Source organism: Indicator indicator, chromosome 15 (assembly GCF_027791375.1).
Source record: "Indicator indicator isolate 239-I01 chromosome 15, UM_Iind_1.1, whole genome shotgun sequence".
Classification (NCBI taxonomy): domain Eukaryota; kingdom Metazoa; phylum Chordata; class Aves; order Piciformes; family Indicatoridae; genus Indicator; species Indicator indicator.
Genome location: NC_072024.1, coordinates 13,704,864 through 13,731,552, shown reverse-complemented (window position 1 = coordinate 13,731,552; position 26,689 = coordinate 13,704,864). Strand labels below are relative to the sequence as shown.

The window sequence follows — 26,689 nt, the reverse complement described above, 5'->3', positions numbered from 1 at the left end:
CCATTTAGCTGCCAATTATCAGTGTCGGTGTGGTGTTGTGGGTTTTTGTTAGTTGTTTTTTTTTTTTTTTTTTTTAGCAGAAGGTTTGGATCCAGCTTAAAATCTACTTGTGTTAAACCTCACCTTCCAGAGCAACAACAATCTGGCTGCTGGGCCAGTGAGGCAAACCGTCCCAGTTGGTGTCATTAATTCAGCAGGGCAACCAAACACACTGAACTCCATCCCTGAGCAATGCCCGTTGCTCAATCCCAGTGCCACCCGCTGCTGATAGCTCTTCTCTGGTGCCATCCCACGCCGGGTGCTACCACCAGATTTTTATGCTTTGGGCCACTTGAAGCGTCACTGTCAGAGCCCTTGGCAAGAGTAAGGAGAAACCCGAAAAGCTTTGTGTAATGGCTGTATATATAACATGGCTGGGGATGCCCTGAGCGTCCCGGATTATTTAATTGCTTTTCAGGCCCCACAGTTGTTTCCCACAGCCACGCTGAAGTAGCGCCTTTGGCGCCTGGCCGGACCCGAGGCCTCGTCAAGGCCTGAGCGCTTCACAGCGGCACGGACCCAGCCGCACCGCAGGAAGCCCCGAGCTTGCCGCCGGCGCCGCAAAGTGCCCAGTGAAGGGAGGCGGCGGCACAGGGAAGCTCACGGCTCTGGAGAGCCCGCCCCGCTGCGGCTGCTCTTCCATCCCGGCCTTTCTCCTCCGGCACTCCCATGGCCGCCCTTCCCACAGGGAGTGGGGCCTCAAGGCCTCTGGGCGCCGCCATTGTGAGCCTACTCCCCCTATAGGGCGCCGCCATCTTGTGCCCTCCCATACACCTCGGGCGCCGCCATCTTGTGCCCTCCCCATGCAGTGTGTGGCGGCCATGGCGGGGTTGCTGTGCCGCCTGCTCCTGTGCCTGGCGGCTGCTGGGACTACTGCTGACTTGCTGCTGGAGGAGGCGCGACGCTCCGTGGATCTCAGCACCCACCTGGCCAAAGTCTCGGCCGAGCTCAGCCTCGCCAACGCGGCGGGAGGCACAGCCGCGTCCTCTTTCCTGCTGGCGCTGGAGCCGGGCCTGGAGCCCCGCCTGGCCTACCTGGGCGTGCAGGTGAGTGAGAGGCGGCGGGGGCTGGCGTCCCGCTCCTCGGGGGGAGCTGCGGCGCGGCCTGGGGCGCTGCCGGGGCCCCGCTGTCTGCAGGGACACGTAGGCAGAGCGCCGCCGCCTTGGACGCTGCCGCTGCTCCCCTCGGCGCGGGCTCCGCCGGCTGCTGGCGTGGCGGTCAGAGACAGGCTTCCTCGGCCGACACTCGGGGACTTTGCGGGCGGGCGCTGGCCGCATTGCCCCCCCAGCTGCCTTACCTACAATGAAGGTGAGGGTTTTTCGGAGTGCGGAACAAAGAGGGATGAATTGGCCAGGTCCACGAGGCGAAGAGGGAGGCGAGACATGCTGATGAATGAACGTCGTTACCGGTGTAAGGAGAGCAGTCACAGCCCGGCTCTTGTATCCCTAGCTATTGCAGGCCCGGGGATGAGGTCCAGCCTCTTACACTGCGGGACTTGGTGCGGGAGGTATCTGCACTGGTGTTGCTGGCTGCCTGGCCGAGTCAGTTTCCCGTGGCCTACTTGCTCCCCAACCACTGTAGAAAACAGTGAAGAAATCAGGGAAGCACCTGATGAAGAGTCTCATTTGCACAAGTTACAGCAGGTGTGCTCACTTGGGAACCAGGCTGAGGAGAGTGGGAGAGAGTTATCAGAAGGTTCTTGTACACAGACTGCAATGCAATTCCTGTTAATGGAAAACATTATTAAAAACATACAGAAAGAACAACATCTTATGTAAAGTAGTTACCTATCCACTTTTCTTTTAGAGGGACCCAGCCTCATAAAAAGAGGATGGAGACTGTTTGGAGTTTGCCCTGAATAGGTTAAGTTTTTTTAAACAGCAGCACATTGATCAGTCTGGTGTTTGTTTGTTTTTTTTTTTTTTTTTTTTTTTTTTTTTGGTTTTGTTTTTTTTTTTTTTTTTGAGCAGGTGAAGGGTGAGGAGGAGGATGAGAACACCTTGGAAGTGAGAGAGACTAAAGTTAAGGGCAAAAGGTGAGTGTCACCCTCTGAGGTCAATACCTAGAGTTGTGCATGGTTGGGGTTCCACCATCACCATCATCCTTACAGCAGAGATGAAATACTATCCCATTCCCGCACACCTAGCTATCCTAGAGTCCTTTGTTCCCAAAGAGATTGCCAGAACCAGAGAGCACAGTTCACACAAGCAGCAAAACCTAGTTTCTATAGCCCACAAAGCCCCAGCAGAAGTAATTTCCTTCCCTAAGATGCTCTGTCCTTAGGACTTAGCACACATGGTTTTAGGTCTCTGCACGAAGCCCAGCACATCATACCTGCTGCTTCGTAGGCATCCCCAACTGAGTGAGAGGAAAGCCCTATGAGGAAGAGAATCTCTCCCTTAAATGCATTTCAGCTGCTTCAAGAGGGCTCAGCTGTGCTTAGTCTCTTGTACTCAGTGCCTTAAGTAATGGGCCTGTTCCTTTATTAAGGGACATCAGGTAAGAGAAGCATCGTAGCTGTGGTCATGATCCTACCCACTGCTCCCATTTGTGGTCTCAGATGGTCGGCAGTGGTGGTTACAGAGAGGCTGTAAGTGCTCTTTGGCTGTGTCCCAAGAGCACTGTTCTTAGTCTGTGATGCAGAGAGTACCACGGTGTGCTAGATGCTGTGGCACAGCACAGGCTGTTGCCTGATGCAGGGAGAGAGGAGGATGCCTTTTGCATGAGGCTCTGTGCTGCCAAGTTTGAGATACTGTCTGCACACTGCAAGACTGGGCAGGTGGGTGCTTTCTGAGCCATGAGAGCTGAGAAATAAAGGCTGCTTGTAAAGTGTGTCAGAACAACAATGCTGCTGGCTTTCAAGACAGTAGCAATGGAATTAAGCTGTCAAAGCAGGCCATGGTTTCTGACATATCTGGAGGCCGCATGATCCTGCTTTGGGGCCACCGGGCGTGACTTGAAGTCCATTCACTTGTGTCATTACCTTGTTCCATCTGGTGCATCCTTACAGATTTGGTGAAATCTCAATCCTTTCTGTAGAACCCCAGTCAAAAGCTGAGCTCATTTTCAGCAGTTCCTTAATTTCAGGTCATGTTGGTAAAAAGCTGAGAATGACCAGACTTTATGGGAACAGGTGCTTAAAATGTTTGTGATTCATCTTCTATACACATGCTGCTTCTGATCCAGATTATTCTTGTCATCTGGAGAAGAACGGAAAAAATCCTTTATAAATGCAGACGTGGGTAGAGGAGTATGTCACCATTCCCCTCCAAAATGAGAGCCAGTTGTTCTGAGCAGCAAAGACTCTAGTTGTGCCTGCACGCAGATCACCCTGGGCTGGCTTCTGTCCTGCTCCATCAATCCAGAGTAAGCACGTCCTCTGGAACAAGACTTCTATATGCCTTGGAAGAGCAAATAAAGTATTAGCCCAAGTCACACATGGTATTGCTGTCTCAGGGCAGATCACAGTATCACAGTATATTAGAGGTTGGAAGGGACCTCAAGGGGTCATCGGGTCTACATCCCTGCCAAAGCAGGATCACTTAGGGCAGTCGGCACAGAAATGCATTCTGCCCTCTGACGAGAGACTGAGATCCCTTGGGCTGTTTAGTCTTGAGAAGAGAACATCTCACATGACCTACTTGTTCTTCCTTCCAGTGGAAAATTCTTCTCTGTGAAGCTGCCATCTCCTTTGGCACCGGGAGGCAAGGTCCGTGTATCTGTTGAAATGGTTTTCACCCATGTCCTGCAGCCATACCCCACCCACATCACCCAAAGCGAGAAGCAGTTTGTGGTCTTTGAAGGAAATCACTATTTCTACTCCCCGTACTTGACCAAGACCCAAACAACCCGGGTCAAATTGGCCTCTAGGAACGTGGAGAGTTACACCAAGTTGGGCAACCCTGCCCGCGCCGAAGACACGATTGAGTATGGCCCCTTCAAGGACATTCCTCCATACAGCCAGGTAAATGTCTGTGGAAAGAGGTTGTGAGCAGCTGTGTCTTAGGCTGGAGTGTGGGAAGCAGAAACTTTTGTAGGTCAAGCCTGAGACAACCTGTGTGCAGCCCAGGAATGTGTGCGCCAGCAAGGAGTCCACCGTGACTGCCTACCACCACTTGGTGTCCACAAAGCAAACTATGGTTCTGGCAAGGGTGTATTTGCAGTGGGGATGGCTGCACCTCTAGCCCCCTCACCATTCTAACTCTGCCATATGAGCCTGGTATGACCTATGAGTACACCAGTGCCCTGTGTGACCTGGGCTAGGGTGGCTCAAACCTTCCTGTGCAGTCAGTTTCTCTTCTACAGAATCTGTCAAGGAGGTTTCTGTGTGAGGGATGGAAACATCATTGTGAGGGTAGGTCGCTCCTTCAGCTCTAATAGTTTCTCTTTTTCACCTTAGGACACACTGAAGGTACACTATGAAAATAACAGTCCATTCCTGACCATCACCAGTATGACCCGAGTCATCGAGGTGTCTCACTGGGGGAACATTGCAGTTGAAGAGACAGTTGATTTAAAGCACACAGGAGCAGTGCTAAAAGGGCCTTTCTCCAGATATGACTACCAAAGACAGCCAGACAGTGGGATCTCTTCTGTCAAGTCTTTTAAGGTTCACATTTTGCTGCCTTTTTGTTCACCCCCTTTTTTTTTTTTCTGTCCTTGCTATGGCTTCCCCCTTTCTTACAGCAGGGGATCAAGGGGGAGAAAAAATAGTTTCCGTTTGCTTTTCCTTTGGAAACTACAGCCAAGTAATAAGGGAATATTAAAGCTCTGATTTACTTTCAGAGAAGGCTCATGCTAGACAGGAAGAGCTAATATGCCTTGTTGCAGGTGTTGACCAAACAAACCGAATATAACAGGTTGTGCATCGTTTCTCCACACTCCCATCCCTCTAATCTCAGGGACCCTCTAAACCCCTTAATCCCTTGTGCTGACAGCTCTGCTTTCCATTTTGCACTGTGCAAGGGCCATTCATTCTGTCCCCACCCTCTTATTTTCAGTGTTGCTTTCTCTGTCATGTCCTCATCATGCTGTTATTGGAAACTCACCCATTCGTTCCTTGCTCACAAAGCGCTCAACAAGAGTTAAAGCTGTGGCAGTGCTAGCCAGATGTGAAAACTGTTATGTATTTTCATCTGAACCAAAACCTTTCTTGCTGCTTGAAGCCTCCAGGATTGATTGTTGTAATTCTCTAAGGTTGTGCAGCCAAAGAGAAATCTCATCTTGTGAGTATAAAGCCAGCAAGCTCAGTGAGCTAGGGCAGCAGGCTGGAGTGAAAAGGGAATTGCTGTCCTGGTGAGCATGATGAGATCCCGTGCTGTCTGGGATATTTGAAACTGGGCTAGAGAAAGCACATTCATTTAAAGGCCAAGTGATTTTAGTGCTGGCAGCCACTTCTGTGGCTGATAGCTTATAATAACACAATTTTACCACTCGGTGCAACTGAATGGCCATTTTGTCACCTCTCACGTGGGAGCAATTTCTTGATGCTTAGCAGCCATTACTGCTTTTGCCAGTTCCACTGAAAGTCACTCCCAGCCCATACACTGACTGTTGCTTCTCTCCATGCAGACCATTCTCCCAGCTGCTGCTCAGGACGTCTATTACCGCGATGAAATCGGAAACATCTCTACCAGCCACCTCCTTGTCCTGGATGACTCCGTGGAGATGGAGATCCGACCCCGCTTCCCACTTTTTGGGGGCTGGAAAACCCATTACATCATTGGCTATAACCTGCCAAGCTATGAATACCTCTACAATCTCGGTGGGTGGCACAGGAGGGGGGAATAAGAAACCTTCTCTGAATTTAAAGGTGGCTGCTGTGCACTAAAGAATTGAAAGCTGCAGTATGCTGCACCTTAGCAACAGCAGTTGCTAGCTGTTATTTCTAGAATATGCAAATCCACCTTCTTTTCTGTGCTCCCTTCAGGTTTTTGTAGGCATCTGTTTAAAGCATACTTGGGTGAGCTGGTGCCCCCTGCTGCACAATATATCTATACAGGTTCTGCTCTTGCCTCTGTTAGGAGCTGAGCTTCGAGGTAGCCTCTTGTTCTCTGAGGAGCTGTAACCACCCTCTGGTCTGCACTTTCTTAGGTGATCAGTATGCCCTGAAAATGAGGTTTGTGGACCATGTGTTTGATGAGCAAGTTACAGACTCTCTGACTGTCAAGATTGTCCTGCCAGAAGGTGCCAAGTAAGTGTCTCCTGGCCCGTTACTGCAGACAGTGCTGTGGTGGTGGCAATTCTCCAGCATACTCTCATAGCCTGAGGACAATGAAACAAAACCATGACTGTGCATGTGGAGGAAAACTTGGAACACAGCTTTGCTTCATTTTAGGATGTTTAAACCGTGTAATTGGCCTTGTGCTAGAGCAAATGCTAGTTTACATCATCTCAAACACTGTGGAGTCATATGGGACTGTTTGGTTTCATCCACAGGAACATCCATGTGGACAGCCCCTATGAAATCAATCGTGCTTCAGATGAGCTTCACTACACATATCTGGACACTTTTGGACGTCCAGTTATTGTGGCACACAAGAGCAATCTGGTGGAGCAGCACATCCAAGACATTGTGGTGAGTGTGGCCTCTCTGCATGGTTTGCCTGAGCAGTGATGCCTTCTCTGAATTCAGCAGTGCAGTCAAAACATCCATACTGGGTTCCAGAAATAAATACTTGCTGGACTGCATGGCTGATTCTGCTGCTGCTTGAGGAGTGGAGTTCTCTTCCATAGTAACATGGGTCACTGCTTAGTGTTTCCAACTTCTCTTCTAGGTTCATTACACCTTCAACAAAATCTTGATGCTGCAGGAGCCTCTATTGGTGGTTGGAGCCTTTTACATCTTGTTCTTCACTGTGATTGTCTATGTGAGGCTGGATTTCTCCATCACAAAGGTGAGGATCCCCATGGGAGCACTAGTGGCTTACTGGGCTGATGGCTGGAGATTTTTCATACCTGTAATTCTTACTGCCAGTTGAATGATGCTTTAAGGGAGGCCTATTTTTATGCTACCTGAGCATTGATACCCCTGCAGGGTTTGGCCTGGTGTGCTAAGACTCACCAGAGCTTTGCCTTCTGGATAAAAAGGAATCCCCACGGAGAAGCAGGGATGTCTGCAATTCTCCTGTAGTATTTTCACTTCTTAGTTTTGCTGCTTGTTGAGCTAGACTGAACTTGCCCTAGTCAGTAGTTGTACCATTCACATAATTATGGTCAGTTGACTTAACTGCAAAGGGAGTAGCTTTTGCAAACAGTCCCATGGCAGATTGCATGCACAGCTCGATGCAGGTCAGAGACAGGACTGATTTGACCTTCTCTTCTGTTCTCTTGCAGGATCCAGCTGCTGAAGCTAGAATGAAGGTTGCCTGCATCACAGAGCAAGTGCTTACTCTGGTGAACAAGAGGCTTGGGCTGTACCGTCACTTTGATGAAGCAGTGAACAAATACAAGCAGTCACGGGACATCTCCACCCTGAACAGTGGCAAAAAGTCTTTGGAGACTGAGCACAAGGCCCTGACAAATGAAATAGCCTCTCTGCAGTCCAAACTTAAGACAGAAGGCTCTGACTTATGTGATAAAGTAAGAAACACTAATTTTATATATTTTGTTTAATCTCTCCTGTTCTTGGCTCTATCAAGTATTCTAGGTGAGTTTTAATTTGGGGTTTAGTTTCTGCAGCTTGTGTATTTATTTTTCCCTCTGAAAATGGATTGATCCCTGCCAGAGGGTGTGAAGATCAGTTTTCTCTTTTTGCTGTTATCTTGGTTATGCAGCCCTGTAAGCACTGCTGCTAAACAGCTGCTTGTGCTGTTTCTTAAACAGGCCTCGAACCAGCTGCATGAATACAGATTAAAGCTTCTGTAACACAATCCTGATGCTTCTTTTAGAATCATAGAATTGTCAGGGTTGGAAAGGACCTCAAGGATCATCTAGTTCAAACCCCCCTGCCATGGGCAGAGACACCTCACACTAGATGAGGTTGCCCTGAGCCCCATCCAGCCTGGCCTTAAAAACTTCCAGGGATGGGCCTTCTACCACCTCTTGAGCTCATGGCAGTGACAGAGGCAAAAAATGGAAACTTTCAATGCATTACCGGTTCTGACTTTCCTACTGACACCATCTAAGTCAAAGTCTTCTCCTCTTACTCTCTTCTACATGTGAATTTGGTGCTGACAGAGTTTTGGTAACATGATGCTCCTCAGAGGGTATTTTGCTGTACCATGTCGAAAGCCATGGTGCGGTGAGTGCACACCCACACTATCCTATCCTTCCTCCACTGTATTTCAACACTTACCTGGAGCAGCCATTTAACCCCATCACTAAAGTGATGCTTTAGTCTCAAAGGTCCATTCAGCCAACAGCCACCCTCCTTAATCTGTTTTTAACTCAAAGAGTGGCTCTCATTGCAGGCCTGCTTCTCACACTCCATTAACATTGGTTGTCAGGACACAGCTTCCAGCTGTTGTTGCAGTTTGGTTTGAAGCTTTTAAAAATCCGTCATTAAACGCTCTGTTAACAGTCATTGCACCTGTCCCCTGCCAAGAGGGCTCCTGGGCCCTTGTACCCTCTTTATCTGTACTTCTTAGTTATCCATTCATTAGATATTCCTCATAATGTGATTCCAGAGAGAGGCAATGGCTTGGGAGGCAATATTCAGGGACTGGAGACCTTTCCACTTAGCACTGACTTCGTCTTTTGTTCAGCATTACTTGGGGTTCTGTTCCAGTTTCACTGTAGGGATGGTTTTTTTGTCTCCTCTAATAATCCCCTTTTGTTTTCTCACCCTGTAAGGTAAGTGAGATTCAGAAACTCGACAGCCAAGTCAAGGAGCTTGTTCTGAAGTCCTCAGTTGAGGCTGAGCGGCTGGTAGCTGGCAAGCTCAAGAAGGACACATACATTGAGAATGAGAAGATGCATTCCAACAAGCGCCAGGACCTGGTCACCAAAATCGACAACATCCTCGACGCACTGTAACTGTGGTTTAGTGATCACATGGAGGGGAGGTGAGAAGCCTGGGAATGGATTAACTTTGAGCCAAAACTCCTTCCCAGCAAAATTAGGGGAAAAGTTGGTAGGAAATGGCTGAAAGTACATTTTGGGTTTAGATTTTTTCCATAGAGCCTGTCTGCTCAGCAACATGTGCTGTGTAAGGGACCATGACCTCCTGCTGTTTGGCTGTGATTGCCAGAGGTGAGACTCAGCCAGGTTGTTAAAAGAGTCTCCCAGTTTCGGTTTTCCCTGTTGCTGTGCCCTGACTAAATGCACACAAGCAGCCAGTCTGAGCACAGACAGGCTCGTGGTGAATCTGAATGTGGCATCTCCAGAAAGAATAAAATACTTTTGTTCTACTTTGAAATAAAACTACCCCTGCCTCGCCTTTGTGTTGTGCCAGGGTGGGGGAAGGCAGAGAGGCTGGGATGCCCTGTTCTTTCCACAGCCAGTGCAGTTCCCCAGGGAGCAGAATTCAGCCTTGACCACTCCTTCTTCCCATTGCTGTGTGCCTTGAAGGCAGAGCTTCGCCAGCCTGCAAGGCCCTGACCTGGGCAGAGGAGAAAGCCAAGCCTTTGTTCCCAAGGAATGTGCACGTACACCCTTTACACCCTTACAAGGAGAAAAAACACGCAAGGTAACCCCTCCTGCCTGCCTCTCACTAAGTGCCACATCCTTCCCTCTGCATGTGACCACAGTCCCTGTGTCCCATGTGCTGCCCATGTAGGCCCTTGCTCACACCTGGATACCCTGGGATATGTGCATGCATTCTCTGCTAATTTCAGTATTTTTTCCACCTCTGTTCTCCCACCCACCCTTTACCAGCCTCAATGCACTGCTGAGTACCCCATTGCTGGCTACAGGGACAGCACCATATAGGTCTTGTCTACTGCACTTGCATGGCTTAGTTGGTACCAAAGTGGTTTGAGATCCTAATGCAGAGAGAAACAGATGAAGAGTGGAATACCTCAGAGAAGTGCACTCAGCGGAAGAGCTGGAGGCTGCTCACAAGGATGCTAACACCAAAAGGGGCTATGCTAGGGAGGGGAGGTGTGTCACAGTACCTGCACTGGTACTGTGTGAGGCTTGGAGCAAACACAGACCCTGTGGCCTGGTGTTGCCTGCAAGCCCTGTGCCCTGGACACAAGCAGCTGGACACTTGCAGCCCTTTGTCAGGCCACCTGGTAGCCTATCTGTCCGTCTGTCCTGGACGCATGTGGCCAAGATCTGCCACTGACACACTATCTATGCCAGTTACAAGCCCCTGTTACCTTGGATAAAAGTTGTCCATATCCTCTTGTGAGATGCTTTTCTCCTTCTACAGAAGATGCAGTTTTTAGGAAAGTCCTTTGCCCCAGGCCACACAGCCTCCAAAGTGGGTTTGTTACTCAGGAGTGATTGCTGCAGGACTCAGCCCAGGTGTCCACATCATCTGCCTGGTCCCATGCCCACAAACCTCACCCTGCAGCAAGGTGACCAAGCTCAGATCCATGGTAAGCATCTGCTCCCTGCACATGTGCTGTTGAGAACCCCAAAATCACAAGTCCTGCCTGACCAGGATGGGGATGACCAACAGCCAAACACACAGGGCATCCACAGCCAGGCAGAGGTGTCTGTTGCACCCAGGGCAACACAGGTATGTCCAGGGCAGAAGAGGTATCAAACTGATGATCCCAGAAACATCATTAACTTTCTGTTCCCCTCTGGCAGAGGAAAGGCAGTGCCACCCTTTTCTACTCAAGTTCCACTTTGGCCTGGCTTCACAGACAATCCAGACCCACAAGGGCATAGTGGAGCTTGCTGTGCCAATTGAAGGTCCTGTGGGTTGTCAGTGTTTACCTCTGTGTCTTTCCCTCCCTATCCCAAGGGGCTCTGCTGGATCAGCACACACCTCAGCCCTCATGGCTGCTAGGCAGCTTCAGATCCTGCTTGTTAATGAAAGCCACAGCTGCAGAGACAGGAGCTATAAATAGGCAGGATGGATGCAGGCAGTCTCAGGAAAAAAAGAAAAAAAAAAAAAGCTTCTGGTTCCCTAGGAGAGCTGTCCCAGTTCCAGAGCCCAGAAATAAACCAGCTGCCTCAAAGAGGGATGCTTTGCTCCTCTCCACACAGCTCCTTTCTGCTGCTCTCCCCAGGTGGATGTAGCCTCCCACGGCATGCACCCCGAGACCAGTTTTCCCCAGTGCTGCTCCTGCAGGGCCAACTCAGGTACTGGTAAAGTGCAATACAGGCTGAGTGGCCCAGAGATGTCATTGCTCGGGGGCTTATTAGTGCAGGTCCTTGGGAAAGGCAAGAAACCCCCAGGGAATCAGGCTCTGGCTCCTAAACAGTTTTAAAGTAGGTTATGAAACAGGATGGAGACGGAAGCTGTGTTATTCCCCAGAGTGAGTTTCATTCACCAGAGCACCATTCACCCACCTGTGTATTTGCTCCCTTGTGCCAACAGCCCTCAGAACTGTTGGAGAGCCACAGTGAGGAGGCACCCCACAGCCCAAAACACACAGCCTCCCTGCCAAGCCTCATGAAAGGGGCAGCCTGTCACAACAGCTCTCAGCATCACACACATCAAAGAACCCCTTCAACAAACAGCACCAGAGTGACCTAGAAACTGGAGCAATTTCTGGGCTCCTGTTCATTTTCTCCTGATTAAAAAAAAAAAAAAAAAATAGAAAAGGAGAAGGAAAACCCACAGCACCTACCAGAAGCTCAAGGCCATCTTCCCTGTCTTCTGAAGAGCTCAAGCAGATAGGACTTTGAAATCTCCTGTGGTTGTTTAGGGTTTTACAAACCTTTAAATGCATCCATGGTAGTTTCAAAAATTATCTTCTTGCTCAGACACCAGTGACAAGCAGATGGCCCTTGCCAGATGTCTGTCCCAAAGTGTCTCCTGAGGAACAATTTCCTGGGATGGAGCTATTGCAAGGCAGCGTAAAAGAGTCCCCATTAGCAGAGCTATCGGGGAACTCAGTCTCTTCAATATACCTCAGGCTGTGCTTCCTTTGCCTCAGCAGCCACTGCATCCTTTGACTAGTGTCACGGTGCTGGCTACTGCCACCAGGGCCAGTCCAACAGCTCCTTGGCCTGGGCTGTTCTTGTTATCACCATTTTTGGCTGGCTTTGGGATCTCCCTAAATTCCAGCTGCTGCTTTCCTAGGATATCCCTGATTTCTTCCAAGCTTGGCACTCATCAGGCTTGAGGAACTGAAACCAGCAGGTTTCCAAAGCATCACAGCCAGCACTGGGCAGGGATGTATGCACTGCTACCAGGAAATCTGGGCACATGGGCTGCTCTTCCCCTCTAATCTGAGATCTGTGACCATGGGAAACTTCAAGCTGATGGAGAGGACAATCATCATCCTCCTGATGCTGCTGAAAACAGCCAAGCATTCAGGAGGGACTGAGAACTGTGAAAGGACTGGACTTGGTCTCTGCTGCTCTGCAGAAACAGAAGCTTTTCTGGGCTAGGAAGTTCACTTGTGATCTTGTTCATAAAAAATAACCTGGGTTAGGCTGTGAGGAATGAGGAGACATCGCCTAGGGAATAGTGGAGCAGCAGAAGGAAAAGGAAGGTTGGATAAAGCAGCACTCGAAATCCTCCAGCAGATTAACATCTCACGGATAATTAAAGCTGAGCCCCACTGGGACTCTGTGATTAGTTTTGCTCCTGTGTAGAGTTTGGAATCAAAAGGTTGGAAGGGCTGAAAATTGCCTCTGCAGCAAAGGGAACAGAATGAAGAGAGAATGAAAGAAAAGCACGTAGATGAAGGAAAAGGAAACCACACAAATGCAAGATTTGTCAGAGAAAGCAAGCTGCCATGATTGCAGGTTCTCAGCCCAGTGCAGCCACCTGCCTCGCACAGGGTGGCAGGTAGCTCCCTGCTGCCTCCCCACTGCTCCCACCTGCCTCCCCACACCCCTTCTCACCAGGGTGCTACCCATACCCAAAGCTTGTTCTGGGCAGCCAGAAAACAGCTTCTCCTTCTTTGAGTTCTTACAGTTCTCCAAGGGAATTTACAGAACTGAAGACCCACCCAGGAGGTCCAGCCCATCCTCCAATGGATGTGTGAACTCAGGGCCTGGAGACAACATAGTGGTTTTTAGTCAGGTGTGTTGTAACTACCACCCACATCCTCTAGCCCCAGCCAACCCTCCCATCCATCCTCCGTAGTGGGGAGATAACCCAATACTACTTCTGCATCATCAGCCCTGTCTCCCTTCCCTGTGCTAACACCTCCACTCTGCTCCATGGTGACCAACCACTTTTCTATTCATCTAACCAAATTAAATCACTTGGCTTAACTCAGAGCAAATCCTACTGGTCTGTGACCATCTCTGGAGCATTCCATATCTCTGTATACCCTGAGGAAGCACATCCAGAAGCACTCCTAGTTTAGCAATGACTCTTCTAGCTAACCTGAACTTGCCACTTCACAAGGAGCCCAATCACCATGCAAGAAGCCACGCTTTAATGCTACTCGCTGAGTTACAGCCTTGGACAGCACACACCCATGTGCACACCCATGCACATCCCACACCAGCACAGGGGGGTTTGGCAAGCTCTCAGATTAAACAGCATCCATAGTCTGTTCCCTTCATATCTCTGCAGACCATCTCCAGCAGCAGGACACAACACCTTGGGTACCCAGTCTCCGTGGCAGACCTGGCAGCCACCTTCTGCATGACTCTGCAGACAGACTTCCCCACAGGCTCTTTCACCACTTCTCTCCCTCCAGCCCCAATAGCGGTGCCCAGTTAACAGTCTACCCAGTCTAGTGGCTGCTCAGCACCATCTGATGGCTGTGGACCCATGGCCTGGGGGGTAACTGGCTGGTTTGGGGTCACCCTGAGCTACTGCTGGTTGAGGTGTGCTGAGGTATCTCATACTCCCAGTGATGCTGGAGAATCTCATACTCACTCTTGCAGCTCCTGCTCCCTTGCCAGCACAGGATGGGCCATGTCCCAGAGAAGGACCATGTTCTACCAGGCAGCAGCACAAGGAAGAACACGTTCCAGTGGGCAGCAGTACCAGGAGGGGTGGGAGAAGGTCCCCATGGTGCTAGTGGAGCTCATGGTGCCCATGCTACCACTATGGCACTTCACCACCTCCACTGCCACTAGAGGCTGACACCGCCTGGGGAGGCCACACTGCCATGCTGCCCACACCGCCATGCTGCCCACCCCAGCCTGCCCTGGCCCCAGCCCACTGCCGACCTTACCGCTTGGGGGACCCATTGCTGCGCTGATGCCTGGGCCAGCCTTGGGTGAGGATGGCAGCGAGCATCTTTCTTTCTTTCTTTTTTTGTTGTTGTTGTTGTTTAAATTTATGATTTTTTCTTTCCCCTCTCTCGCTCCTCCTCATCCAATTTGTCTTCAAGGCTGACATGAGAGAAAACCCCAAATGACAGCGCCTGCCCGGCACAGTTTTACCACAGTATCCTGAAAAAGGCATCTGGCAAGCTGATAGTGCAGGGGGACTCCGGGCGGGAGCCCCTGCCGGAAGCGGAGGACTGGCGGCGGTTGAAGGGCCGATGCTTCAGCACGGGCAGCAAACAGGAAACGTCCCCTGGGCTCAGGGAGCTCTTCTGGGGCCACCCCAGGGTCTCGAGGCATGGTCAAGGTAGCCCACCCTACTGGGGCCATGGTGGGCCTGCTGAGACTCCCATTCTCCCCATCCAGCCCTGCCACCATCTTGTGTCAGGCCCCTTGTTGCACCTTTGAGCTGCCTCCCCCTCCTGAGGGCAGTGGCCGTATGTACCATGGCTGGAGAGGCACCACAGGGTAGACATGGACCTCACCTGCTGTGGTGGGCAAGACTTGATTTTGATGGCTGTAGCTTCAGGGAACATCTCCCATAGGTGCCACTACCATGTCTCTGAGGGATGCCCAGCCTGAATCTGCTGCAGTGCAGGAGGCTCCACAGGTGGTGGGAAGCATCGTCCTCCCACGGGGACATGAGTGTTGTGCATGGTGGCTGCCCACGTGGCACAGCTACAAGATGCAGAGCATCGCTTGGCCAGCAGGGACACAGCAGCGTCAACCCCACAGCCTCAGGCTGGAGAAAGTCAGCTGCAGTGAAGAGTAACCTGAGAATACTCCATGCCTCTGAGTTCAGCATGGCATGAGACACTCAAAAGGAACCCATTCCTCACACTTCCAAGAGCACAGAGGTCAGCAGCAAAGAATTGTCAAGCTCAGGGCTAAAGCAGGACTCACACTGCACTCCGTGTCACATCCCTCCTCACTGAGAGGGGATGTTGACCTGGGCATGCAGACTCTGCTGGCTGCCTCCATGCCATCATGCCTCTGATCACCCAGCCCCACCACATCCATCTGCTGAGGGGCACAACTTGGACCTCTCTCCTCACCCTTCCCAGTGTCTGGCTGTACAAGGCTACTGGGTGTCTGTGACAGGCGCTGCCCTGGAGTTCACCATTAGGATGAATCTTTGCTTTCAGACAGGAGCACAAACAAAAAGGCCCTGGGCACCTCTTACCCTCTAACTCTTGAAATGTTCCTAACTGGAATGTTCCAGGGCTTGCTGGGCTTGGACCAAAGATCAGAGATGCTGGCTTACCACATGTCCTCCCAAGGTGAAATTTTCGTGCTCACTGCCCACAAAGCATCATCATGGGACAATGATTCAGAGTGGGGATGGAGATGATGATGCTTGGCACCTCCTTGGTAAACCTGCTATGCAAAGAGAAAAAGGGACTGGTGGGAGAAACAGCAATGAGGAGCTCAGGGCCATCTCCAAGTGGATGCTGCTCCTAAAAGCCAGGCTGGTATCCTTAGCTAAAGCCAGCTGCTTCAGGGTGACAGTCACAGGCAGCTTTCCACCAAAATCCCTAGGAAGAATTTCCTCCAAGCCAGCCACCAGGAATACACCCTCTGCTCCATACTCCAGGGAGGTGGTTGAGGCCCCATCCCTGGAGATGTTTAAGGCCAGGCTGAATGAGGTTCTGGCCAGCCTCATCTAGTGTGGGGTGTCCCTACCCATGGCAGGGGGGTTGGAACTAGATGATCCTTGTGGTCCCTTCCAACCCTGACTGATTCTATGATTCTATGATTCCATGCTGCTGCAGGCTCCCAAGCAGCCAAGACCACAATTCCCTGCTACCCAGTACACTGATGTTTTACACACTTTTACTGTAACCATTGTTGTACAAGCTGGAAGTATGTAAAGCAAGCTGGGGAGGAAGATTTAGAAGAGGTGGTGCTGAAAGAGCAAATCCACATGGTGTGGATTAGCAACATTTAGCAGGGACAGGTGTGAGCTCAGGTGTGGAGGAGCAAGTGAGTACCAGCACCAAGGAGGTCAATTGTTTAACTACTAAGGCTAAAAAAAGAATTAATAGAACCAGAACATCAGACTAAGCATCCTAACAGAGCTCCCTGTTCTCGAGAAATGGGTCCCTGATAGCCAGGGCTGCTGTTTGAGATATATAAAACCTGGTTTGTTTGAAAAGGACCTGGCAGGACAGAGCTGCAGGGGGATTCAGCATCATTCAGATAAATGAGTCGGTGACCCTTACCTCTGAGCAAGGCTGTGGCTCTCCAGCAGGCAGGTGGATGCAAAAACCTTCCTTTAAACTGACCAACAGCCTGAGAACACCCTGAAGAAGGAACCAGCATTGCCTCTGCAGGTGGCAAGTGCAAAGCACAAGCAGCAGCCTGTTCATCCTGCAGAAGCCAGGAACACAGGAGGAGGACACACATCCCACTGGCAGCAAGCTGGGCTGGCACTCTGCCTGCCCTCCTTCCTCACCCTATCCTGCTGGTTCCTGCACAGGCAGTGCCCCCTGCCTTTGCTGGCATAGACCCCACGGTGTTTCAGGCCAACCCTGCCTGCAAAATTTGGTGCGACCTCGGCCTTGGAATACCCTCATATTGGAAGAGTAGAATAAGCAGAAGCTTTTGCCTCCTTTGGGACACAGTATCCATGCCCCAGGGTGCCTGTGCATGGCAGCTGTGTGAACAGGCAACAAATCTGCTGCAGGGCAGTGCCAAAATTTGTCATTCCTGCTCTTTGCTAATGACTTGGAAATGGACTTATTTTCATCACTTACATTCAGCATCTCCAGTTGTCTGACAAACACAGTAAGGGAACAAGCACATCAGGGCCTCTCAGCTCCCACAGGATTTACAGCTCTGCTCACAGATGATGGTATTGTTACCCATCACTGCTGTCTGTGCCTGGAACTTTTTGCTCCCACACCAGCACTGGGCACCTCCAACTTTGCAACCATGAGCAAGTATCATCTTTTCAATAGCTCAGTTGGTGCACAAACGTGCTTGCAGGCAATCCATTCATCCGGAACACCTGCAGACCTGCAAGCAGGGGAGAAGGAAAACAAACCAGAAAGGGGCTGAGATGGAAAATGCAGCTCCCCGACTCTTCACCCAGCCCAGGGGAGGGACAGGTCTTTAGTTTCCCTTCTTCTAGCAGAAAAGTTGCTGCAGCTGCTTAGGTGCTGCCTCTGTTCCCCATACCCAGGGTTGCGACGTGACGATCCTCCACGATGCTCGCAGGTGGCCGGTACCAGCCACGGGACCCCGCCGCCTCCTGCTCTCCAGGCTTCAATCCCGCCCGCGGAGGCTCTCCGGGCAGGGTCGCAGCGGAGGCTCCCCGTGCCGCAGCCAGGCTGGCAGCCACCAGGTGTCCCTGCAGGCCTGCGCTTCGTGCCGCCGGGACGCACCGGGGCTGGCCGCGGGGACCACCAGGACACCTCCTGGAGGGGAAACCTTGCTCCCCCGCTCTGCCCACCCGGGTTTGGGGTTCTGAGGTGCTTTGCTGCCTCAGCCGGGTCAGCATGGAGCCGAACCCCACGCTCAGAATGCAGAGAAAGATGCAGGGCAGAGGTATGACCAGGGTTCGTGTGGCCCGCTGGACCCTAGCTGCTGGGGCTACTTAAGTCCTGGTTTAGGGCTGCTCTTCTCTGACCTAAACTGATGAGACTTTTCTTTGGGATGATGCCAGGGTTACTCCCTTGGGAAAAACCTACAAAGAGCTCAGGGCAGGTGAGTGCTGGAGGCTGGGGTAGATGCAGGAGTTGCCTCATTTGGGTGGCAAAGAGTGTGTGACCCATCAGACATAAATGTTGCCTGACAGAAGAGAGAAGAAAGAAAACCACCCCTAGGGTCACCAAAAGTAGTAGGGGAAAGAAGGCCTCGAAGAGGTTCTTGTACCTACATAGCTAGAATCTGCAGAGTCCAGGGGAGGCCATGGTGATACCAAGGGACCAGGCAATGCCAAACAACCAGGCTTCTCTGTCAAGGCAGCAAGGCTGGAGCAGCTGATAACAGTGACTAGGGAAGCTTTGTTCCTGTGAGGTACCCATGGCAAAACAGCTTCTTGCAGCCAAGAGCTCTCCTATCACAGACAAATCTTTGCTGGTAGGAAACACCATTGAATCAAGCCTGGGCAGGGACCCACAAGAGATGTGCAGCAAATGTGTCAGGTGGCAAGTGCTGCTCATGTGAATGTTCAGGATAGTGCAGAGGGACAGCTCCTCAACCTCCAGAGGTAGAAGGATTCGTGGGACAGGGATTGGTGAGGGTGACACACATGCTTCAGGCAAGCCCTTCATGCCTTCCTCTCTCCTCAAATGCTGTAGGGGGATGCAGATCTGCAGATGGAGCAATGCTGTGAAAAGCATCTACCCTCTTCACCCCCTAGTGTGCTCCAGTATCTGTTTGAGTGTTGTCCGCCTTAGTTTCCTCCCCTCTGACAATCTGACATTAATCTCCCCACGCTGCTGTCCTGGTCACGTTCATTTTTATCACAGTTCCGTTAGTGCCAGGCTGAGCTTTCCGGGCACCGGCGGGGCCCTGCGTGTGGTCCTCATGCTGGTGCTGCCAAGCCCCTATAGTCCTGCTGCCACCAGTCTCCCCAGTGGGGCTGCCCCCACCCTTGCCAGCCAGAGCTGCTCACCACATCAGGATACAGAGCAGTGCACCAATTCCGGCCGGGCTTATTTCAGCGCTCTGGTCAACCGCAAGTGCGGTGGGTTTCACAAACACGGCACACCAGCCGCACGCAGCCTAACGGATGCTCCGGCTGCTCCCTGACACCACACTGACAATGAGATCTCCCACAGCCTCTCCAAAGCCAGCCCAGACCAGGTCTGCTGTCTCTGCTCCAGGCCAGCCATCCTGGGGCCAGGTAGGTGAGAAGCCTGAGGTGCATTGAGACTCTTCATTTTTTAGCCTGGTTTGTAGCATTTCAGATAGCATAGGGCAGGATGTGGACAAGGCAGATGCTCTGCAGTGGCTGCCTGCCTGCCTTCTCCTGGCAGCTCAGGTGCATCCATAGCACAGCATAGACCTGCCTTTGCTGTACCCTGCTATGTGAGCTAGGCTGTTGCAGAACAGGTTGGTGCCAAGGCTGTGCATGACCCATGCTGAAGGCACTGGGCCAGGACAGTCAGGCCACACGCTCAAGTTCCTCACCATTTCATGAGTTATCAGAGCTAAAAAGTTATCACACACAAACAAAAGCTGGTGCTGCGTGCTGCTGGGTGAAGCTGTGGTTTCAGCAAGGAACCCAAGCAATCAGTGCAGCTCACTGGTGCAGCAGCTCCTTACAGTGTAGTAAATGTCCCCAGCACCCAGTTTGTCAACCCCTACAGCTCTGCTCAGGTACATGTTTTTGCTCAGTTAAATCTGGCCAATGGTGACTGAGGCTTCAGCAAAAATCTGGCAGAAAGGAACATGGGTGAACAGGCACAAAAAGGCCTGCACTGAGCAGGAGGGCAGGTCTGAGAAATCCCATGCCTGGGCCCCTCCACCTATCCTCATAGAGGATTTGTTCTCTGGCTGTAGGTTCCACTGAGCACTGGCTGCCCAGCTGAGCTGCCAAACCTCTTCTTGTGACCATGCTTTCTACAGCTGTATGGGTCTCCAAGCAGGAAATCCCCAAGGAGCACCAACCCAACAAGGCAGTGGTTCTGCCACTTTCCAGGTTTTATTTTCTAATTGCTCCTGATTGCAAATGACTTTTAAAATAAAAAGATAACCCCTATGCATGTATTACCTGTTCACCTGCATGCCTCCCTTTTCCCAGGCTCTGCTGATGCCTGTACTCATGTCCTGTACCATCATCCAAGGGAACCCCAAGGCTCCCCAGTGGAAGCAATGGCCTTGGGTGCCACAGAGAGTTGCCCTGGGGGAAAAAAAAAAAAAAACAAAAACAACAAACCAAAACCAAAACCAAACAACAAAACCCAGCTGCTGTAGGGGATGCTCAGTGCCATGGTGGGTTCCCCCCACAATAAGGTACTGTCAGAGTCCTCCAGATTCAACAACGCATTTAGCTCTGCTGAGCCAAATAGCCTTTATAAAACCAGTAACTAGAGAAGAAAGTATCTGACCCATGTTACAGATGCCTTCCTGCTCTGTGAACTGACATTGCCTGGGGAAAAGGGCTCACCATTGCTCAAAGCCAGGGACAGGCAGCACAGACCCCAAGGGACTCATAGAAAATCAGCGGGCTGTGGGCAGCAGAGAGGCACCAAGATCACTCAAGCTCCACCCCCTCTGCCCCTGCCATTGAGATCCCTGTGCCCTGTTTGCCTGCCTGCAGGCCCAATGGTGCTGGAGGGGTTCTGGGGCACACAAGGGTGTGTTGGCAAAGAGGGAGCCGTAAAGCAGAAACACCTGCCCCAAGTACATCCCAGCAATGTCATAAGGTAGAAGCTGCTGAGAGATGTTTTTCTTGCCTGTCATTAGTGCAGCTTCTTCTCTTCAAGGTCCTATTGTGCCCCTTTGAGCACACTGGAAAGCTTTGCCAGACTAATCCTGCCTGGTATCCACCCACTCTTGTCCTGGGAAAACAATGCCAGCCCTTCACTTTCTGATCCTGGCAGGCTGGGGAGCACCCATCTTTGCTTTGAAGACAGCCCTACCTTTGCTCATCTGCAGGGCAGGGCTGGGAGACTTTGTCTTCCGTTGTCATCTCCTGACAGTTCCAGGAGGCATCTCTCACCACCGGCCTGGTGTGAGTGTGGGTGGGACAGCAGAGTTTGTTGGAAGGAGCTCCAGGAGCCCATGAACTCCCCCTTCTCCTGCCACAGCAAAATTCAGCTGGAGGAGAAAGGCTCCTGCAACCCACCGTTGGGATTCTACCCACCTCATGTATTCCTCCACTCCAGTTCTGCAGGAAGGTGGGGGGGATGCAGCAAGCCTCGGTGGGAGGGGAACAGGGTCATGGTGCCTTGCCAGCCACAGAAGCATCCCAGGGAGCACTGCTACTCTCGCCCCCCACCCTGTAAGGGGCAGACTGCTGGGGAGCAGTGGGGTGTAACACAAACAGGAAAGCTGTCAGAGACACAGCCCTTCCCAGCTGGAACAGGAAAGAGATGCAATGGGTCATGATCAGTGCCCGAGCCGGGTGCAGTGTTGGCCATAACAAGGACACCCGAGCACCAAACAGAGCCCTCCTAAGGGGTCCACATCCCCCAGGCTCCTCTCAGGCTCACCCCAGCCCTTCATGCCCCCTTAACTGTCCACCTGGAGCAGGCGGCTCCCAGACCCCTGAACCTAAACACTGGGGTCTGTTGCCACCCCTTTAGCGGGAGCCTGACAGACTCAGGGTCCTGGGGGGGATCCGGGAGATGCGGATGCAGGAGCTCTCCACTGCTGCCTCGGGGAAGAGGCTGGCCAAGCAGCGCAGGAGCCGCCCGGTGCCTGTGCAGTGTCTCAGCTGTCCCCTGGCTGCCAGACAGCGGTGGGAGTTCAGCGGATGGGAAGCCAAGGAAAAGCAGAGGCCGGAGAAGGGAAAACATCCCTGCAAACAAATTAAAAGAACTGAAGAAACATCCAGACTCCTCGGATCGGACTGAACAAGCCCCGGCGTCCCCGGGCGGAGCCGTGCTCCAGGATGGAGGCGAGCCCGGTCTCGGGGCCGCGGGAGGGCACCATCTGCCCGCGTTTGCTCCTGGCTCCGCCCGGCCGGCTGCCGAGAGTATAGAGGTTCAGCCCCTGGCCGGCTGCTCCAGCAGCGGGGACGTCAGACCGTGTAAAGGCACGGTAAAGCTGCTCACATCTACTAACTGCTTTCAAATGCACAGCCCCCCTCTCCTCCTTCTCTGGCATGCCGAACCCTTGGTCACACCCAACACCCACACGAGGGTAAGTAGGCACAGATGTAACACCCCGCACTGGTGACACCAGGCAGGAAGGAGAAGGACCCCAGCATACCAGTGAGAGGAGACCATCCCACAGTGCAAGGGCCTCCCAGCTCCTGAAAGGTCCTGTCCTCTTGGGATGCAACAGAAGCCTGAGAGTCCTGGGCTACTTCTCCCCCAGCAGAGGCAACATGAGTACTTTGGGGTTAGAAGTAGTGCATTTTGGTGCACACTGTAAGGAAAGGGCTGGGTAGTCCAGATTCATCACCTTCTAATAATGGGTGTCCACCACAGCCTCATGTTGAAACCCATTGAAGTGGGGAGGGGGATAAAACATTGCTGAATGCCCACCTAGATTCAGCCATGCTTGTTCTTACAGGACCTCAGCTTCACCCTGGGACTACCTAGACAAGACACAGAAAGCCAAGGGAAGAGGATGGCCATAGCTTCAAACACAGTCACACCAGACTAGTAGGAAAAGCAGCTGGAAAACCCACGGTGGTTTCTGATTTCAGCCAACTCTTGGAAAGACTAGATGGATGGGATGGGTTCTGTTTGTATACTATTGAAGAAGGGGGAGATGAGGGAGGCTTTTCTGAAAGCCCCTCCAAGTCTTCAACCAAACCCTGGCTCCAGCCCCTGCTCACACACACCACCTGTTTCTCCCACAGCGTAGAAAACAGCTTGTCCGAGACATTGCAGCAAACACCAAATTACTGCCTAGGTTTGAGCACTGCAGAGACAGAGCAGGAGAGTCAACTACTCAACCTCTCCCTGTCCCCTCTGCAGGGTCCCCAGCACTGCCCCCAGACCATACCCACAGTGGCCACCTTCCACCCCGCATTCAAGCCCAGGTACATCTCCTGTCACCATGCCTCCTGCCTTTATTTGAAGCACCTTGCTGCCATCTGCCAGCAGTGTGCCTCTGTCAGTGACATTATCTCCCCTGTCAGCACTATGGCTGCTCTGCAGGTGTGAAGACAGGACAGCCCTTTGTGTGTGAGCCTCCCCCAGCTGCCCTCACCCCTGGCGCTGGGCTCCCTCCAGCCTTGGCACATCTCCCATGGCTTTTCATCACATCTTCTTTCACCCATCACAAAGGGCAGCCCTGCATTGGAATGGGAGCCACAGCAGGATGATGTGTGCTGAGCATCACCTAGACCCTGGGCTCCCTGAGGCAGGACTCCCCATGGCATGAGAGAAGCAAGGAGACAGCTTCATCTCTTGGGTAAGCCGGGGAGGAGGACAGGACACAGTCCTGGAGAGCAGGCTCATGAGGACTCCTGCACAACTCTCATGAAGACTGTACCTTCATACCTCCTGCCTGCAGCCATGTAGCCAGGAGAGCAGTGATTTGGGGTGTTTGCTTCTCCAAGAGCCTGCAGCCATGCCCTTTGAGTACAGCCTTCTATGACTTTTCTTGGGGTGGAAAGAAACCTGTTCTTCACAGACAGGTTTGCTCTCCACTGAGTATCCAAGTGCCAAATGCTCTTACCATCACAAGGAGCAAGGCTGACTTCACTCCTCTCTGTTTTCAACTCATTTCATTGATGAATTTCCCCTGGGAAAACAGCAGTTGCCATTTTGCCCCATAGGCTGTTTGCCTGCAGGAGACTGAGGATGGTTTGCAAAACAGAGAGAACACAGGTTATGTCTAAAACATTAGTAGCTCTTCCTGCAACAGCAAAAAATCTGCTCACAGCCCCTGACCTAGCACATGTCACTGCCCATGTCTTTGTTCAGTGGCCTTGAGATTCACACCTGGCCAGCAGGGATGGGCAGGGAGACCTTCAGTCCCAGCAGAAGAGCAGCCAGTGACCGTGCTGCCCTGGCTGCCTGCCCCACTCCCGGCCAGGGATTTCTGCAGGCTCGGGATATCCTGCTCTTCTGCTCCAGGACAGCAGGTGCTGCCCGATCTCAGCAAATCCCTCTCTCCTGCCTGCCGGCACCACTCCACACAAGTAGCCAAGCACGTCCTCTAGCTGGGACACCAGGCGATACAAAGGGTCAGCTCCTCTGTGTTGCAAACTGGTGACCTTGGGTGTTTTGCAAAGCAGATTTCCCTTCCCTTGCTCCAAGTCTGCAGCGCTTGGAAGGACCATTAAATCACAATTATTTAAAAGCTTGGTTTGCAGCTCATCAGCCCCGAGTTGAACAGGATTGACAGCCTAAATCCCACAAGCTGGAGGAGCAGCTTGCAGGCTTTTCTTGTGCATAGGATGGAGGATGGCTGTGCACCCGGTGTCCCCAGGACAGCCCCTCCATACCCATCCAGCAGCTTCACTGAAGCAATTATATTCATAACATATGACTGACTCCAGTTGGACCTGCCAGTGCAAAAGGGAGATGTAAAGAAAAGATACTGCTCTGTCCTACACCTACACAGAGCAATGGTTCAGTCCTTTCAGTTTTTGCTGGAGAGCATTGCTTTGGTCTCTTTTGTTGTCCCACACAACGCTGCACTGCACAGCCCTGATCTGGTCCAGGATCACAGGCCCAGCAGCACTCAGGCAAGCAGGGCAGCACTGGCACAAGAGGCTGCAGGGTTAAGATGGAGAAGGCTTTCTCCATGCCTCCCCCTGCTCCAAAAGCAGACTAGGCAGCTCACTTCTCTCAGTTCCCTGCTTCACTCTCCACTTTCCAAAGTCCTTGTCAGCCACCCCCTGTGCCTCCCCTCCTCTGCAGAGCCCACACTGCAAGCACAGGCCCTTCCTGTCCTCTGTCCTGCAGATCATTAACTAGCTCTGCTCTCTCTCTTTTTATTTTTTTCTTCTTCCTTTTTGAACATATCAGCCTCATGGAATCAAAGAGGCATTTCAGTGACTCAGGCGTTTCCCATTGCCCTATTCCAGCATCCTCTACTCTTAACGCTGAGAGCTTTTCACGTCCTATTTGGAACTGATAGGAAGCCCTTTCATTGTTTCACTACATGGATATTAACACTGATGAAGGAAATGCTCCATCTGATAACAGAACCGTTGAAAAGAGCACCATTTCCAAATGAGCAAACTCAGAGACAGTGCATTCCTGCAGCTCACACCAGCTCAGCACACTTGCCTTGGGCAGCCCCAGCATGGCCAGGACTGGTTGTCCATTGTTTGCATTCCTGCAAGCTGAGATCTCACATCAGGACTTCCAGAAACTGGATTCTTCCCTGTTATGGGCGCATGACATTGCCCAGATTTTTTCTTGCTTATGTCATTCTTAAGATCAACTTGGCATGTTCCAGGCTGTAAATAAAACCTGCAGTTGCTCTAAGATGCTTTGATTTGAATAGCCCAACAGCCAGCAGTGAGGTCAACCCCTGGCTGGAAGTAACACATCTCACTCAAGAAGTCAAGGAAGAAAATTGTCCCATCTAGGTGAATGTCAAATGGCATTTAAGATATTCTTTGAGCTGCTGTCAGTTCTGCTTGCCAGCTTTTAGTGAAGTAATCCTGAAAACCTTTCCTGGGCCAAAGTTTCTAACTGAAACTCAAGAAAGATATAAAGCCCCTTTGGAGATGGCCACAGAGGAGAGCCAAAAGCTCATACTCCAGTGCAGTGTACAGCCATCAGCATTTCCATGGAGCTTCCCAGACCAATGACATCTCTGACCTACTGAGGGGCTCCCAAAAACAGCACCAGCAGATATGCAACTTCTCTTCAGGCTGTGCCCCAAGTCAGGTGCCCTCCCCATGAAACGCCTCTTCCCAAAGCATGTTGATGGTTTCAGAACTTTCTGTTCTCCCTGACACTTCTCCAAAGCCAGCTGGATACTGAGGTTTTGCTCCTGAAAGTAATTTGCTTCTGATGTGGCTGCCCTAATCAATTAGCGACCCATAAATAGCCTCCCTGATTGCATGGTGACATCCGGAGCACATCATCACCATCAGCTTCCTCCTTCACCTGGGGAGTGAGCTTTTTCCAGAGTGGGAGCACCCCTCTGCCCAGCCCTATTTAGTGCTTCCTACCTCCTGGTGAGTTTCCATTCTCTGCCCACCTCCTCTTTCTCCTCTTTGGCAATGGAACCAATTTGGTTTTCAGGAGAGCAGTGTTCGGGTCATACATAGACCAGCACACAAAGGTCCCTCTCGGGAGTGCTGCTTTGAACTCCTACCTGAGCTCCCTTCAGAGTGGTGGTCACTCCTAAAAGGCTGTCCCCATCCACTCCTGAGGCCATCAGGGTTACTGTCACCATCACAGAGGGTGCTCCAGTTTCTAGAAAAGATGCTCAGCATGGTTTCTGTTCAACACCAAACTTCCTAATTCACTAGATAGGCAAAAAAGAGAGTCAGGAAGCTTTAGACTGTCACCTAGCACAAGAACCAAGGGAGAGACTGCAGCTGAGATCCAGCCTGGCAGCACCTACCTGGGACAAGCCTCTTCCTATGATGGTATCTCAGGCAGGAGGTATCCCAGTGGTCGTAACTGCATGTTTATTGCTGCAGGAGTGCCAGAGTTAGCTGCCTCTTTCTTTCCCTGCCCAAGCAAAAACAATTAAATCCTTTGTTAACAACCAAAACATTAATGGAACGAAACATGGGACCAAATGG

General features: G+C 51.6%; 1 protein-coding gene across 1 annotated transcript; it reads left to right on the top strand.

Annotated features, from left to right (window-relative positions):
• The first annotated feature begins 860 nt into the window (after window positions 1-860).
• Window positions 861-9,352, top strand: RPN1 (ribophorin I). The gene is made up of 10 exons (XM_054387248.1): window positions 861-1,085; window positions 2,010-2,074; window positions 3,697-4,003; window positions 4,439-4,648; window positions 5,611-5,803; window positions 6,133-6,232; window positions 6,478-6,616; window positions 6,816-6,935; window positions 7,375-7,620; window positions 8,833-9,352. Exons 1-10 carry the CDS (start codon window positions 861-863, stop codon window positions 9,013-9,015), a joined length of 1,788 nt encoding a protein of 595 aa, XP_054243223.1. The 3' UTR covers window positions 9,016-9,352.
• The last annotated feature ends 17,337 nt before the right edge of the window (window positions 9,353-26,689 follow it).